This window comes from Canis lupus, chromosome 18, assembly GCF_011100685.1.
Source record: "Canis lupus familiaris isolate Mischka breed German Shepherd chromosome 18, alternate assembly UU_Cfam_GSD_1.0, whole genome shotgun sequence".
Lineage (NCBI taxonomy): Eukaryota > Metazoa > Chordata > Mammalia > Carnivora > Canidae > Canis > Canis lupus.
The window spans coordinates 33,739,831-33,757,244 of NC_049239.1; the positions used below are offsets into that span (position 1 = coordinate 33,739,831).

General features: G+C 49.9%; 1 protein-coding gene across 2 annotated transcripts in view; it reads left to right on the forward strand.

The window, feature by feature from the left end:
* Nucleotides 1-805: 805 nt before the first annotated feature.
* The window catches only part of ELF5 (E74 like ETS transcription factor 5), a 33,028-nt gene continuing 16,419 nt past the window's right edge, over nucleotides 806-17,414 (forward strand). The window contains exons 1-3 of one of the 2 annotated variants that reach the window (XM_038563046.1): nucleotides 829-958; nucleotides 3,209-3,338; nucleotides 8,060-8,184. In XM_038563046.1, the coding sequence (XP_038418974.1) occupies nucleotides 8,064-8,184 (121 nt within the window). In that variant the 5' untranslated portion in view covers nucleotides 829-958; nucleotides 3,209-3,338; nucleotides 8,060-8,063. Of the gene's footprint in view, nucleotides 959-3,208; nucleotides 3,339-8,059; nucleotides 8,185-17,414 lie in introns of both variants that reach the window. The other variant, XM_038563045.1, reaches the window with a different exon arrangement.

Below are 17,414 nucleotides of genomic sequence, written 5' to 3' on the forward strand. Positions count from 1 at the left end.
AAACCTCTTCGTTTCTCTGTCCACAAGGGAAGGGAGGAGGGAGCCTCCACAGGGCCCCTTGCATCCAAAGATGTTAGCAGTTAAACAAGATAATGTGTCTGATGGCTTGGGGACACAAAGTAGAAGAAAGGCCACACGTTGCTGCAAGCGGGCTGTCGCCCTCAGCGAGTTGCAAGGCCTAGGCCGGGGGAAGTGGTGGAGGAGGGGGTTCTAACTGCTGTGCTCTATCAAGGAAAACAGCTCACAAGGGGCTTACTCAGTGCTTCCCTCGAATTACCTCATGTGACCCCCAGCAGCCCTGCAGACAGGTCCTCCCATTTGCAGGAGAGCTCGTTAAGTTATGAGCTAGCTGGTTAAGTCATCAAGGCAACACAGCCGGCAAATGACAGACCCAGGATTTGAACCCCAAACCATCTAAGGCTGCAGAGCCTGTGGTCCTCGCTACTGCCCCATCCTGCCCCTGCTCCGGGGAGAAAGAGAGAAATGACGCGATGTCCGCAAGTGCAGGACTCGGCCAGCCCAGGAGGGAGGCGGCCCAGCCAGGCCCCCGGCTGCATTTCGGGTTTCCCCTCCAGCGTGCACAGATGAGAAGTCCCTGCAGACGCACGCACGGCACTCCCCGCAAAGCTCCCAGAGGCAAGAATTCTCAGCTTGTTTACTGAGTCCCCTGGAAGGGGGCGGGGGGAGTGGGTGGGGAGCCGGGCACAAAAACAGGATAAAGGTAAACTTTCTGCATGTGAGAACCATTCCCCCCCTCCGAGGAGCCGTGTCACACTGTATGTCACCGTCATCAAAGGGGCTGTGCATAAACCTGAAAAACCAAACGGACCTGTCTGTAGGTGTTACTTATATCACAAGGCTACAGGTGCCTTTACTTCCACCGTACACTGGTGTGGGAGCGCCTGCCTTCTCTTGCCCTGAAAGCCTCCTCTTTGGACCTAGTCACCGCTGTCCTCACGTAAGCACCTTTTCTTTGCTCTTTTGGATGAATTGTAAGGGGCGTCGGGGAGCCTCGGGCTGGGGCCTGGGTCTGCAACTCCGGTCTCCAGCTCCAGATTGCCGGCCCCCGCCTCCCCTGCCAGTGCCACCAGCCACAACGCCTCCTGGGAGCTGCTTGATGGGGATTTAAGTGCCATTTCTGCTTCCTGGGGCCGCGCAGCCACCCCGTCCTCCTGGGCACCCCCCGCGCACTCCGGATCACTCGACTACACCAAGGGCGACTAGCAGAGAATAGGGCCAGGCACCCAATTCTCTCTCTACCTGTTCCGAAAACTATGTTCAGGAAGGGAAGCCCGATTTTGCACCCCAAAACCAGTCAGCTTCAAGGGAAGCCCTCCAGCACCCCCCCCCCCCCCCCCCCCCCGGCTAACACCTTCCTTTTGCCTGTGGCCTGCTCAGGGTTGCCCCCCTTGAACTAGAGAAGAGAGCTGCCTTATTAGACTTTGGGGCATTTTTCAGGAATGTCTGTACATAACAGCTGAAAAGAAACCCGTTTTGCCCTCTCGCACCACCTCAAGAGAGGGCTTCCAGAAAAGCCACCGGTAGGGGTTTTTTCCACTGTGTTCTCAGACCTTTGCAGACTCTGCGGTGTTGGGGGGGGCTCATGTGCACCTGCCCCCTGCCGGCAGCCGCTGGTAGCACATACTCCCTTTTACACCCCCCCCCCGCCCCCCCCCGCCCCAAGCTGGGGACCCACTTTTGGAGGGACTATAAAAATTTTACAAACTGAAAAGGATGTCAGAGGTCATTAAGTACAACCTCTTCATTTTACAGGTGAGGAGGCTGGGGCCTAGGAGGCAAAGTGATTCGGGGGGGGGGCAGCTTCGTGTTTTAGGCTAAAGACCCAGGGAGAGGGCTTGTTTGCTCCTCTGAGTGGAGGCTTGAATCTTTGTCCTCCTCACTCTGAGAATGTTTTTCATGACTCAAGGTGTTCTCGGCAGGCACTTTCACCGTTTGGTTGTCCTTTTTTTTTTTCTCAGAAGTCACCAGGGTAGCAACCGTTTTGATATGTTGATGACCGTGGATTCTTCCCACGGCCCCCCCTCCTCTGGCACAGGCCTCCATGGATTACTCCCAGACTCTTGCATAGATGATCTGATTTTATTAAATCCTCAGGACATCCTGAGGATGGCATGCGAAAATCCCGTGTTAGAGAGGAGACATTGTAAAGATGAGCTCAGAGAAGAACATGGGGTTTTTTTTGGGGGGGGGGAGGTGTTTAAAAGATATTTATTTATTTATTAATGAGAGACACGGAGACGAAGGCAGAGGGAGAAGCAGGTTCCATGCAGGGAGCCCAATGCGGGACTCCATTCCAGGACCCCAGGATCATGCCCTGGGCCAAAGGCAGACAGACGCTCAACCACTGAGCCACCCAGGTGCCCAGCATGGACTTTTATATACTGCACCTTATATGAAACAAAAATACAGAATTTTGACAGGCTGAGTAGCTAAGGCACCTACGTGTCCCACGTCCTTTGCCCTTGTGGGAGGCAGAGATAGGATTTAGCCCCTCAAGGATTTCATCCAAAGCTGATGAACTCTGCATGGGTTACCGAGGGGGGGGGGGTAAACCGTGTGGCTTGCCTTCTGTGGGTCTGTGCCACACCTTCAGAGAAACAGCTAAAAACAAACGAACTGGCAAGCTCCCTAAACAAGCTGGAAGAAAATGAGGAGTCCCTCGGTAAGACTTGAGCAAGTCCGTTCTCGCAGCTGCTCTGCTTTCTCTCAGAAGAACAAATATTCAAGCACCCCAATTCTTTAACTGCAAGCATCACCCTAATCCACTGAGATTCCCCCTCCATATGCCCCTCCTTAGGGAGGCCCAAAGTGTGGGACATTGACCCTGCCTTGGCCCCAGGGCTCTGGGTCTGGTGGGCACTTGGGTATCACTGAGGCTTCGGAGGAGGAAAGACTTCTTCTTCCCAATGGGCTGCCCAGATGGTGGGATCAGGGAAGACCCTTCCTGGCACGCCCCACCCCCACCCCTGCCCCATTCCACGGTTTCCACCCTCATGGCCTCGTTATGCCTGGTGATGTTTTGGTGCATAAACAGCCAATGTGTAGATGCTTCATTGGGTGGATTTTTGGTCACATGCCCAGAGCTGAAGTTGATGATCTCTGCCAGGGTCAGGAAGGAATTCCCCTCCTCTGGCAAACTGGCCAAGCCTGAGTGATTTGCTCCTTCCCCTCTCTCTCTCTCTGGAAGGCTGAGCAGAGGTGCCTGGTTGATCAGGCCATGGGCACCACACCTGTGATTGCTGCCTCTGACTCGTGTGCGGGCAAGAAGCCCGTGGGCCTGTCCCTCTGACTGTGCGGACCCTCCCTGTGCACACCTGGTGAGTGAGCCGGCTCTCAGAAGGGTTAGGAAGCCTGTGGCGGCATCGGGGACCCGAGCTTCCCTGTTGTCACTGTTTCCTTCTGAAAGGCCCCTGCAGCCAGCCTGTCTTGTGCGTGAAGGGAACCCACTTGATTCCTTTTCCTTGTGTGGATTGTGCTTGAGGCTTTCCTACATCCTAGGCAGCTTCAATGGTAGTTGGGGGAAATGGATCCTAACAGCTGGGGGTGTGTTGATGGGCAGCGAGTGAGGATCCAAAGTGCTTAAGGGACCTGGCTGGCCCAGGCAAAGAATTTTGTCCAGGGCCCACTGCTGAAAGTAGTGGACCTAGGAGGGAAGGGAGAAGAGGAAATCGGGAGACCTTAGCAGAGCTAAAACTTTAATCGTCGTTTGTAGTGATTGGATTTTAGTCCAATTTAATAAGCTTGCTTGACCACACTACCCAGTGTAACCAACAGGTATGCTATGTGCATGCGTGCGCATGTTTCGATGTGTTGGTCCATTCGGGTGGGTGCCTGCGAAAAATCCTGGAGCCAGAGCACATCTCAGAGTCCCCCTGATCGATGTGTTCATTAGGTAAATGCAGAACGGAGTCACAAGACGCAGAATCATGACTCCCAGCCCCGTGCTCTTTCTTCTATGACAAACCAGCCAGGCCTTCCAAAAACAAAAACATGTGCCTAGAACAGCAGGCCTAGGACCCTCCCTGGATCTCCCCTCTTGTCCTGCTGCTGACTCGAGGTCTCAACCATTTTTACATTGTCGTTCCCAACTGAGGAGGCTTTTTAGATACTTCTGCTGTAGTCATTACCCCACATAGATGTCCTTACTGTGTATCATCTAGGTACTGTGGCCCTTTAGAAGGTCATGGGACATAATAACGTCTAAGATTTTTTCTGACCCCCAAGACCAATTTTCCCCCCTCTAGGATCAATGTCAGCCCCACTGGAAACGTGTGGTCAGACCTCCAGCCTGGGTCTATATATTGTCGGACCTCAATGCACTAGCTAAGAAATGAGGCCCCAAACAGCTCTTCTTTCCTCCCACCCTCACCCTGTTCCACCTACTGTAAAGAAATTTTAAGAGCTTAAATATTCAATTATTGCAAGGACTTTCAAGGGCCTAGGAAGCTAGGCAACTGAATACAAAGCAGCCATTATTTCTGAACTCTCATGCCTTGTGCATTCTGGCTAAGTGGCCAAGGTCTTTTTGTGGGAAGCCCAGAGTTAATAATACCCTCTCCAACCATAATAGCAGAAAATAAAAAAATAAAAAATAAATCTGCTGCTTTTATAAAAGACATTTCCCCCCCAAGAAGCAAAAAATAATTACAGGGAAAAAATAGCCCTTGGTGCACCTGAGAGAGCCCTTTAAGAAACCATAATGGATATAATTTGTCATAGAAGGGATTACCAAGGGGAATCAGATCCGGCACTATGTACAGCAGTAGGGAGACTGCAGGACAAGAGAGTAGGTTGGTGTAAAGAGGAAAAAAAGAAGAGAGAGAGAGAGAGGAAAAGAAATCCTTGAAAGAGATAAATGCCTATTGGTCAGAAATATTCTTAATTTTTTTGTGACCCACTTCAATTTACCAAATGACTTTTGAAAGCTGTTTATGTCAGGCGTAAGTGAGGAAGATTCACTCCTGTTGTGTTTTTTATCTGGAGGATTTCTAGTTGATGGGGAAGACCTGGGGCCAGTTCTATTTTCTTCCATATGGAGTACACCCCTCCTTTCTCCAAGCCCCCCACCCCCTATGAAAGCCATTTCAGAGGCAAACCATCTTCTTCCCCAGTTTTCTGCGACTTTGCCTTTAGCCCTCACTTAGGGGAGCTTTCCTGAGGTCATATCCAGAATGCAGAGGGCAGTTTTGGGTTTCAGGACCCCTTCCCTCCCTCATAACCTTCCATCCCCATCCCTCTTCATCCTACCTCCAGCTCAGGATATAAAACCAGTCAATCCGTGGGAAAATCAAAGTCCAAACTCAGGCAGCCTTGACTTCTGTTTGATACGGCCCCCAAGGGGAGATCCATGAACACGATAATCCAGCAGGCAGGTTAACCCTCTCTGGGCGTCAGAAAGGAGGCTTCCCGTGGGGTCTGGTGACTCTCCAGTGATGGCCCAGAAAGGGTGCCAGAGTGTGAGAATTTGAATTTGATTGTTTCTCTATGTCAGGAGCACAGTTCTCATGCACGTTTGATGAAGAAAAGGATGGTACATTTGCAAGCACCCCCAAAGAACTGGTCTTTGATTCTGGAATCCCTGCCCTTCTCAGTATTGAGATTCCATCTGATGTATAAGTGTGTTAGGGATGTGTCTGTAGGTAGATGTGACTGTGAGTGTTACTAGAAAAAGAAGCAGATGGGCCGAAATTCAGAAACCTTATGAACTCTCAACAATATAATGTTGACACCCATTGGCTGTATGACCTTGAAGGAGCTACACAAATTCCCTGGGTCTTAATTGTCTCAACTATACAGTGATGGGGTGAAGGGAAAAATTGGACTAACTCTGGAGTTTCCAACATGAGGCACTCACACCACTCATGATACAGGAAATAGATCTGGTCAGGGGGATGCTCCCAAGGGAGCCTCCCAAGGGTAGGCAAACTTTTACTTCAAGGGCCAAATAGTATTTTAGGATATAAAGGCCAAAAGTCAAAATCGATTATATTACATGGGTACTTCTATGACCATTCACTATGTAACTATTTACAAATGTAAGATCATTTTTTAGTTGTGGACTATTCAAAAATAGACGATAGGTTGGATTGGGCTTGTAAATTGTAGCTTGTTAACCCCTAATTTAGGTGGTGTATAGAACAACCATGTTTGTTTGTTTGTTTATAAAGATTTTATTTATTTATACATGAGAGACACAGAGAGAAGGCAGAGACATAGGCAGAGGGAGAAGCAGGCTCCATGCAGGGAGCCTAATGTGGGACTCGATCCTAGAACTCCAGGATCAAGCCCTGAGCTGAAGGCAGACGCTCAAACACTGAGCCACCCAGGCGTCCCCCAACCGTGTTAATTTAAATGCTATGTCTTTATTTTTCTCCATGTTAGAAGGAGATTGACTTTCCATCTTTAGTGTGATACAAAGTTTTTCTTTTAAATAGATGTATTTACGTTAAAACAGAGAGGAAATTGTTGCCTTTTTTTTTAGCATATTAAGTAAATTATTGGGATGGTAGACAAAAGGCTAAAGTTGGCAAAACAATGAACTAGATGATTAATAAGCTCCCAGCCATCTAAAAATTCTATATGCTTAATATCCCAAGATCCAGAATCCAGTCTCTGTTCTGACATTTAACCTACCAGCTGTGTGATCGTGAGCTGCTGGGTCCCTTTTGCAAAATGGGGGTAGAAGCACCCTACCTCATCAACATTATTGTGATAATCAGAAAAGAGAAGTTGGGCAAACAGATTTTTTTAATCTACCAAACATGAATTCATTTTTCCCCTGAATTATGGGAATATGAGAAGCAGCAAACTTGAAAGATGGGACCAGCATGGGCAAGAATGCACGTGAGTGAGGGCCCCAAGCCCATTCCGTTTTGCCCTCTTCCCAGCTTCAACCAGACACCTTCTCTCAAATCTTCCTTCTCACTAGTGTATGCAGGGAGTAGAGCCCTGCAATTTGGATCATGACTTCCTAAATGGATAAACCTGAGTTGTTACCCAAACTCCACCGTCTGCCAACCGGGTGCTTTGGGATATATTACCCAAAATTTTAGAGCATCCATCCTCATCACTAAAACATAAGCACTACCAGAACCTGTCTCAGAGTTTGCTCCGAGGAGACCATGAATAATGAACACAAAGTTGTAAAGTGCTCAGCCCAGAGCCCAGAGTGTAGTAAGTATATGTTCCAATTATCATAGGTCCTCACTCCCTGAACCAAAACCCTGGGGCTAGATAGACACAGAATTCAGAATTTTTCTGCTGTTAGGATGGTTATACGGTATTTATACTGCAGGATACACAATACTCTTCTCAAGGTATTCCTTTTTGGAATCATAGGAATCATATGTATTGTATGCATCATATGAATATTCATCAAGTAGAATAAATAAAACTATAGCATATTGTAATGTATATTTGTATAATATGTCATTCATATACATATATGTGTGTGTATATGTTTAGCATATGGTTTACATGCCTGTATATAGATATATGGAATATATATGTAACTATATAAAAGTATTTAACATTGATTTAGGACTGGTTTCTGTTTCATTTTATTTTTGCCGGGGAATAAGTTTGCAAATACACAACACAGATTTCAGAGCTTTTGGACTTCAGAATCGTGGGTAAGGGTTTGGGGTGTATTGCCCAGCCCTCAGAAGCATGTGGTTAAACGTTATAAGCCAGAGTTCAGGGGTCAGATGTGAGCCAGTAGGAAAAGTAAAGAAAGAGGCAGTATTGCATTGTAAGAGCCTCCATGTCAAACCCTGAGCTTTGCCACTTACTGGCCGTGCTGCGTGGGCAACTGTCTCAACTGCACGGTCTAGGTTTTCTTGTATATAAAACAGGGACAGATGTACATACCTTATGGGATGTGGCAAGGATTGAATAACGTCATTGTGTCAAGCACTTAGAGGGGTGCCTGGCTCCTAGGAAGCTTCATGATTGCTATTAAAAGCCAAGCGTGCCCCCCTGGGGGCTCCTGAGGTGTGGCCCTTATCTACCTCCTCACAGTCCTCTCCTGCCATTGTAGGGTGATGTTGGACTCAGTGACACACAGTACCTTCCTGCCCAACACGTCCTTCTGTGACCCCCTGATGTCGTGGACTGATCTGTTCAGCAATGAAGAGTATTACCCTGCATTTGAGCATCAGACAGGTGCGTACATCCAGGCAAACCCATCTGAGCTTGGAAGAGCTGGAGCAGGAGGTGGCTCGGGCCTCCAGGAGGCACCAAGGCCACTCTGGGAGCCTGAAAATGCCAACTCTCGCCGGTGTTCAGGGCAGAGGATGGGAGGAGGCCTGGGTAGCAGAAAGGCAGCTTCTGCAGAGGCTAAAGCCCCAAAATCCTCATTCCGACCTCCTCCCAGCCCTGTGGCCTTGGGGGACTCCACTAACGTCTTCAAGCCTCATTTTGCTAACAGATGATAATACCAATCTCTGGGAGTTATTATACTTACACAAGGTAGTGGAAAGAAACCTTAGCCCAGAACCTACCTTAGCCCAGTATGCCATGATTGCTTGGCCATTGTGATTTTAGCTAACATTTGCTGAATGCTAGCTGTGGTTCGGGCCCTGTGCCAAGCACCCATCCCATCCTTACAGAAGCCCTATGAGAAATGGATAATTATTATTTCCACTTTATGGATGAAGAAACTGAGGCACAGAGAGGTTAAGTGACTTTTCCAGGGTCTCATGGTTAGTTAAGTTTCATGCAACTTGACGTGAGCATCGGTACTCCTAACTATCCTACATGGTCATCTTATAAATGAGGTTACCCTGTGGTCACAGGGCTATTGGTGTTGGTTAATATGACTGTTTTTCTCTGAGTTTCTATCTCCTTATCCCTAAAGCAGGGATGATGAGAATCACTGTGAGGATTAAGGGAGCCAAACTGTGAAAAATATATAGCTTGGCCCAAAGCAAGTGCTCAGGAAACACGAGTCCCTGCACTGTCCACCAGGCCTCCCTCCCTTCCTCCTCTCTCGGCCGGCCTTCTCCACCTAAAAAAGGAAGCGTGGGGCCTTGTGCAAATCCCATGCCAAAGGAGAGATTGCCCCAGAATCTCTCTGAGGGCCTGTGTCCCCAGGTGCTCCGGCGACTGCACATCACGGCAAGCCTGGCAGACTGCTAGAGCAGCAGGTGCACGCCCCGCCCAAGGCTGGTGATGCAAGTCCTAATCAAGCTGTCAGTCCTCACGGGCCCTTAACCCCATGCATCCCAGATTGGCATGGTCCACACTCACGGGCAGGAGGCAGGTGGGTCCAGGAGAGGCCAAGCCTCTGAGGATGTTGCAAAGTGTCCCCCACCAGAAGGAAGCCCCTGCCTCCAGGCGGGAGACCAGGTCTGCTCAGCTCACCTCTATACCCAGTCCTGCACCTGCTCCCGCCACCAACACATGCCTACACTCACACACCATGACTTCTCTCACCCTATCTGCAGGGTCCTGAGTCAGCCAGAAACATACTCCATTTCTCCTTTAGGCCTAAGAAACACTTTGATTCCCAGAAAGATGATGAAGGATGTCCTCTATCTCTGCCCCTCTATATTTGGTTGAGGCTCAGTTTGAAGGAGGAAAGTGAAGGCTCTTGTGTCCCCACTCTTTGCCCATATGTCCCGTGATGGCAGGGCCCAGAGCAAAGGTCTTTTCTCCATGCATGCGTGACCCAGACCTGCCATCCTGGACGTCGCCTCTTCCTGCCTACACTGCCAGGGGGCAGTTGGTGTGATGGCAGGAAAGGGATGGCCTGCCTGCCCCAGGGGAGCGTTTCAGGCATTGGAGCAGCTCCTGTAGTCATGGAGAGCTCAGACTTTGGAGCCGGCCATCCTAAATGCAAAGTCTGGCTTTGATATTTAGTAACCATGCCATCGTAACTTCTCGTGCCTTAATTTTCTCATCTGTAAAATGGAGATAGCAGTAATGCCTACCTGATAGAATGGTTATAGGGGTGGTTTGTTAATACGAGGGAAGCGTTGGGGACACAGTCAGGCATAGGACAAGGACTAATTTCAGCCTGGGAAGGTGCAAAAGTCCCGGAGACGGACAGAGGTGATGGTTGCGCAATAATGTGAATGGACTTAATGCCACTCAACTGTATACTTAAAAAGGATTAAATGGCAAAATTGATGTCTATTTTACCACAATTAAAAAAAAAAAAAAAACCAACAACGAAGGGTTAACAGAAGCCATCACCTGTAGGGGTTGATATCTGACACAGCTTTCTCCTGCCCGCGGCCTCTACATTTCCACCAGTGTAAGGAGAGGCTGGGCCCCGTCATTGCTAGGACGCTTTCCAGAAGCTTCTCTGATTCCTGCATCTCAGATAAAGCCTTCTTCTCCCACCACCCACTGAGAGAATACAAAGTCCCACCAAGGTGTGGGGCCGATGAAGAAAAAATATCCTGCAGAAGGAGCACTCCCTAAGGGAGGAGGAACCTGGCTTTTGACTTGCCACTTGGCTCTCTGGGTTCCAAGGAGCTGAGGAGCTCTGACCTCCTGAGGAGGTCAGAGAAGTTGGACGTGAAAAGGTGGTTGAGAGCTGCCTGGGCACTGGGTGGGCCCTGTGGGCCCCGGCTCTCCTCGGAGCCCCGCCAGTGAGGGGAGTGCCCGTGTATTTTCTGAGAGGTGATCCTTCCATCTGTGTTCGCACAGTCCCCTCTGAGAGGGATGCCACGGGGGACAGCCAGGTCCACCTCTGCACACCCCCCAGGCTCTGTGGCCAGTGAGACATCTCCTCCGCCCCACACGGCAGATCCCATCTTGAAGCCACAGCTGTCCCAGTGGGAGCCTCCTGTCCCAGTGTGGGTTCCAGGGCTGGCGTTGCCACTAAGCCACTGACACCGTGACCTTGGCAGGCTTTTCCTAGTCCCTGACATACACTTTCCCAACGGGAACAGTATTTGCCTCCTAGGGTTGGGAGGACTGATATTCCACACACAAAGTGTTCCGCCAAATGCCAGGCACTTAGTAGGCGCTCACCGTTGCCAGGAACACCTCGTGACTCCCAGTTAGTGGAAAAACAGCTCACACTCTCTCCTCTTGTCATTTTTCATATCGAACAAAAGCCACAAAGGTCCCCGTCTCCTCCTTTCCATTTCAGAGCTGGACAGCTCAGCTACTTTGAGACCAAGGGGAAAGGAGGGGAGAAAGAAATGCTGTGCCCACTAGACAAACGACGTGTCCAACATGGCAGGGAGAAATATCCACGTAGTCAGGAGAACTAGCTGTTTTCACAACCTTTTCAAACGCCTTTAGCGGACAGCCGCTGAATCTGTGCCCGCCACGCGCTACCCACAACGGATCTGACCTGCCCTTTGAGCAGGACTTCTGCGGGGAGTGGACGGCCACAGGCTGCAAAATACTCCAGAATTTCATAAACTCATCCTGGGGTTCCCTTCTGCTCTCCCAAAACAAAGAATTGCAAATCCTGGAAACTTTTACCCAAGTGTGCAGGGCAGGCCGCCTATAGTTTACAAGCGTATGATACTTTGTGAAGATTATATTCCTCGACTCAAGTTCTGACAAGGCATGGAGTATCCCGGCCTCACACCTTGTTCCTGGCACTCCACCCTGAACCTCCACATGCCCACACATCCCTCCCCCGTTGGCCAAGGTGACCATGCCAACCTGTGGTGCCCCCTTTGCTTTGGATTCTGGTTTGTAAAATGTCTGCGGCAGAGGCGGCTAGCTCGGGGCAGTTCTAGGGGCTCCTGAGAGGTCCCATAAAGGAACCTGGGGACCTGGTACCTGGGGACCTCTCCATCCTCATCCTCACGCAAGTCTCTTGCATCTTGAAGACAGTACAGTGCAGTGGTCACTAGGGCATGGCTGCAGCAGCTAAAATACCCCCAAAGGACCTACTCTTGGCTCTGCCACTTACCCACAGGACCTAGTGGCACTGCATGGGGGATGACATGAGCACAGCGTGCAGCATCCACTCCATCCCAGGCGCTCCGCCAAGACATCAGCTACTGCTGCACCATGGAAAATTTTATTCAAATAAAGCACTTTATTTGAAAAGGTGCAAAACCTTTGGGGTATCAACATCCAGAAGATTAGGGAGAGAGGCATTTGAGTCCCACGTGGGATTTTCTGAGAAAGATTCGTGTGCTGGGTATAGAAATCTGGGAGCACATGCAAGAGAGTCGAAGAATTTCTAAATCAAAACCAGATAAAAGAAAGAAAGTCCTTGAAGAGTGTGAGGTGAGCCCGTGGCAGCGGTCGCATCCCAGGAGCACCCCCAGGGAGAGACCTCACTGTTCACTACCGCCAGCCCACCCCACACACGCCTGAGCCTTCTGGGCAGCTGTGGCCTCAGGACCACGCAGGGCCTGGCGCTCCCAGCACCTTCCCAACCCCACACGCCTCAGGCCATCGCTCTTTGCTGTACCCACCAGCCCTTCCAGTCTTTTCTCCATCCAGTTCCTTACGCTGGTCCGGGCTTCCCTCCCATTTCACCACCATCTCATGGGCTAAATCATTCCACAGGCTTGGAAGGAATGCCAAGAAGGGCTGTTGGATGGAGCTCGACCATCTCTGGGTGGAAGCCTGGAAACAATTTTTCATTTCAGGTGTTCCCCCCCCCTCCCCATAAAGTCCTTCCTTTCGGTGACAAAGCCACAATTGATGGTGCCCCGTGCTACCGAGGCCACTCACAGGCTCTCTTCAGTGCGGCCCCAGGCAAAAAACTTTCCCAACTCCCTATGCTAATAAATCATACTAATTACGGTCCAGGCTGTCTAACTCGGGCCTCCTCTGACCCAGACTGTCTGCCTCCCCACGCCGAGCCCTGGGCTGGCTTTGTTCTGCTTGTCCCTCAGCTAGACCGGGGCTCCGGTGGGGAAGACCTCATTTCCCTGAGAACAAACGCCGTCCCGAAATAGTAACGAATTACAGGTGACTTCTATTGAAGGCTTACTGTCGCCGAGATAGCTGGGCTAAGCCCTTTACAGGTACCATTGCTTTTCCTTCTCTTCTCACAGCAAACTTCCTACGTGGTAGGCACTGTTATTATTCTTGTCTTACAGGAGGAAACTGAGGTCCAGAGAGGTTAGGAAACCCTGTTAGGATTGCACAGCTAAGATGTTGAAGAGCCAGGCAGGACTGCAAATCAGGAAGGTCCATTCCATAGCCCACACTCAGTTAACTCCACGATCCTCAAGTCCCTTCCAGTCCCTTCCTGCAGGTCCTCTCCAATTCACGTCAGTCGATGGAATCATAGAATGGAGGGTGGGAACAGGAGTCTGATTGAATTCGGGTAGCTGGCAGGTTCATTTAGCTTCACACAGTTTCTCATCGAGGCTCCCCGATCAGCACAGGAATTTAAGTCAAGTGCTCCTGCAAAGGGTCTGGGAACATAACTCAAAGCACTAAGCTCACACTTTCACAGTCTCCAGATTTTGCATTCTGCTGCATGTCTATTTTGTCTTGATTAGAAAAGTCAAAATATCCCCCCCCTCAAATCTTTGCTTTGAACAGTCTTGACTCCAGAATTTCCATGTAAGAAGGGCTTAGGGGCAGCAATGTATTTGAAATGAATAGTGAAGGGACTCACCTAGAATTTTTTTTTAAGAGCTCTTTGCATGAGATTGAGAAGACAGCAGATGTCTGTGATAAAGAATGGAAGTCATGGATTAATGGACCCACTCGCTGGCATTTCCACCGGAGATGCACAGGCATTAATCACGTGGGTTCAGTTACCCTTGGTACCTTCTGTTCACTCTGGTGGGGGGGGGATTTAGCCCCTGCCCCTCCACCTCAGTGTCAGAAGCATGGGTCTTGTGTGTGTCCTGAACATCAAGCATTTTATAAAATCACAGACTCGCCAGGGTCCCCACATTTTGAACAGCATAGACCACCTAACTCATGCGGGCACATCAAGGACAAAGTAGCTTGGTTTATAATATAACTTCCTCAGTTTTCAAAAAGAAAATAACCCAAATCTCTGGAAAGGAATACCACGCGTGCACACACACATACACGCACAACATATCAGAAGTATTTGAGAAAATGTAAAGTAGTTGTATGGTAACCCCAATATTAATACATATAAATGGATGGTATTTAATGAGCACTTGCTACATGCCTGCCTGTGTTCTGAGCACCTTCCATGGACACTCCCTGCTGACCGTAGGGGCATCTGAGTGTGCCAGCCCAGCTCTACAAGCTTAAGTCCTCCCTCTGACTTGAAACACGTCCCATTATAGCATCACTTGTGGGAAATCCCCCAGAATAGCCGATCAATTCTTCTTCCCACTGTAGCTGGCCCTTCAACAAATGTCCTGACCTACTTTCAACTTCAAAGGAGCTGGCTGAGACTGTTGCTTAATAGTGGCCTGTTAACATTTAGATGCAGCCTACGGGGCAGGGCATGGAGTTTGTCCCCCAACCCAGATACATAGGCAGAAGGGCCTTAATGCTCAGCTTCTCCCAAGAGTTTTGATTATTTCACAAATGCTAGATGCACTGGGAAAAACGTTTTGTATTTCCAGGCAATACAATCAACATGTTAAAGATAACATGTTCTGTGGGTGCATTACCCTTTCTTTTATTTGCCCTGAGTTCACCTCTTCCAAGTAGCAAGGCCTCCGTCATGTCATTCATAGAGGTTACAAATGTCATCATTGGTTTCTCATCCTTTTTCTGATTTTTAAAATTTTCTAACCTAAATCCTAACCTAATATCTAATATATAGTATATATAATTATATTAATTTAATATATTAATTACTAATTATATTATTATGTTTTATTATATTATATTAATATAATGTAAATTGTATTAATGTGACTATTAATTAATTTAATATATATTGAATATATATATAAATTTAGGTTAGAAAATATATATATCTGTGAGTCTGTGTGTATATGCCTCCACCCAAATCTTTTTCAGTCAATATTGGAGAGGTGTGTCCAACATGGTCCTCCTCAACCAAGAACAGTAAGGCACGACGTGACACAAAATTCCCACATTTAAAGATGGAAGAGTTGATGTGGATCTAACTCCCTTAGTGACCAGCCATGTGGCCTTAGTAGAGTCATGTAATCTCCCAGAACCTCCTTTTCCTCACCTATAAAGTGAGGATAATAAGCCTTGGTCATTTGGCCAGTCGGTTATACTCACTGGGCACCCACAGTGGGCTAGGCCAGGCCCACCACTCGGGGTGAGCAAAGCCGAGCTGGCCAGCCATGTGGAGTTCAAGGTTTGGGGAGGAGGGTGAGGCGTGAGTCTTTCTGAGAAGGACACCTGAGGGGGCTGTGCAGGGCAGTCTCCCTGAGATGGAGGAGTGAGCTGTGGTCTTAAGGATGAGTGGGAATGAGTTAGGAGAAGGTAGATGGAGACTTCGTTCTGGGCCAGGAGCAATCCTGAGGGAGCAACAGGGGAGGCAAGAGGAGGGGCCAGATGAAGCCGGCCTTCCTCACCTCTGTCAGCCTCACCTCTGCACCCTTCTAGTGAGGACAGGACCATAGAAACACACCCGCAACCAGAAAGCACCCCATGATGCTGGCCCTCTTTGGCCTCCATGTCACGAGAACAGCCATACTCCTCTCAGCTCCCAGGGCTGTGGGAAGGCCTTTCCTGGTGAGGAGAGCCCGCCATGCTTGGCTCTGGCTCTGGCTTCCCTCCAGAGGGAGCCGCACACAAAGCCTGCTCTGTGGGTGAGCTTCAAAGGAAAGAGCTGAGGGGAAGGGAGCCTGCCAGCAACACCTCCTCATGTCAGTGCCCACCCCCACCCGGGCGTTTCTCCGAATCCTCTAGGCCCTTTGGCTTCCAGAAACAACACGGCCCTCTTCACGTGCCAAAGAAAATAACAAGGGGGTGGAAGTGGAGAGAGGAGGGAATGGAGACTTGGCGAAACCTTTCCATGAAAAGAAATAAACTACGTCGTCCGACTGCGGCGCACCGATAGCCATCTCTGTTGGGGGCTCGGCTCAGGACCAAGGACGGAAGAATTTCAAGGCTCATAAACATCCCTCATCAGAACACCAGGAATGTCAAAGGCCCCAGAAATCAATAGAGGAGAGCCCAGACCGGACGGGAGACTGGCCGTCCCACTTTCCCAGGAGACCCTACTGGCCACAACGGGGTCCCCCACGGGCTAGTGGGCCAGCGCCCAGCAAGTGAAAGGAGAGGCAGGCCCCTTGTTCTCGCGCACCAGGTAGAGGCGACGACATTGACCTCAACCATCCTGGCCGAGTATCGACCCTCTACCCACATGCATATAAAATTCTGACTACAAATTTAAAACAAATTCAAACAAATCCATTGTTTACGTTGATCACCCCTCAATCCTCTCCACGGTGGGGCAAGGTTCCTGGAAGGGCTCTGGGTTGTCGGGGGAGCCTCCGTTCCCGCCTCTGTGAAATCCTGCCTGTCTGGGAGGATTTGAGGAACCCGAGAAGCAAGTGCCTGCCTGAGGAGCTCCCCAGGGAGCCGTACCCCTGACGGGGCGGAGGACGTGTCTCCTGCCTAGGACCCGAAGCCCCACAGATTCACGGGGGACAGCGGCACCAGGTGCGACGCTCACGGGGAATCAGAACAGCCTCGGTGACGTGTGCTGCGGAGTCTAACTCGCGTGTGGCCCCTTCTGTCGTCCACGCGGCCCGAGCCACGCTCTACTCTGCCGTCCTCCTCAGGCCTTTTCACTCCGTCCCGCTCTCCGCCTGCCTCTGCCTCTCTCCCTGTTTCTGCTCTTCTCTGTGCTGACGCTCTGGGGATCAGTAGGACGGAACGAGAAGAGCGATGGCCCTCAAGCTCCGACTAGGGCTTAGATGCCAGCTCAGCCGCACGCTGGCCGTGGGACTTGGGGCAAGTCCCCTGTGCCCCTTAGGTTCATAATCCGTTACCTTCTAGGGGACAAGGACCAAACCTCTTACCAGGGATCCTTAGCACACGCTTTGTTGCTTCACACCTAACAGGTGTTCAATGAGAACCTTAATAATAGCGTCAGAATCTTCCAGGTTCTAAGTGCTTTTGTAGGTAGTAGCTCGCTCAACCCACAGAACGACTCTGTGACAGAGGTGCTATCGTTATCTCCATTTTGCCAATGAGGAAACTGAGGCTCATTTATTGAATGAATGAATGAATGAGTGAGTGAATGAGTGAACACCATGGCAGCCATGAGGCTTGTGTCAAAGAGCCTGACCCAGTACCTCACCAACCCCTTCATCTGCCACTCTTTCTGCTTCTCCTGGCTCTGGGGACAGAGCTGTTGAGCACCCCGTCTCTGTTCCAAGCCGGGCTTGGCCACTTCCCAGCCTCCCAGACAAGGTGGTGCCCACACCTCCGTCCGGGTTTGTGTGGGGCTCCTCTGAAGGCGTGAAGGGGCTCGGGCCTCAGCATGGAAATCCCTCAAAGCATCATCACAACCACAACAGCAACAGCAC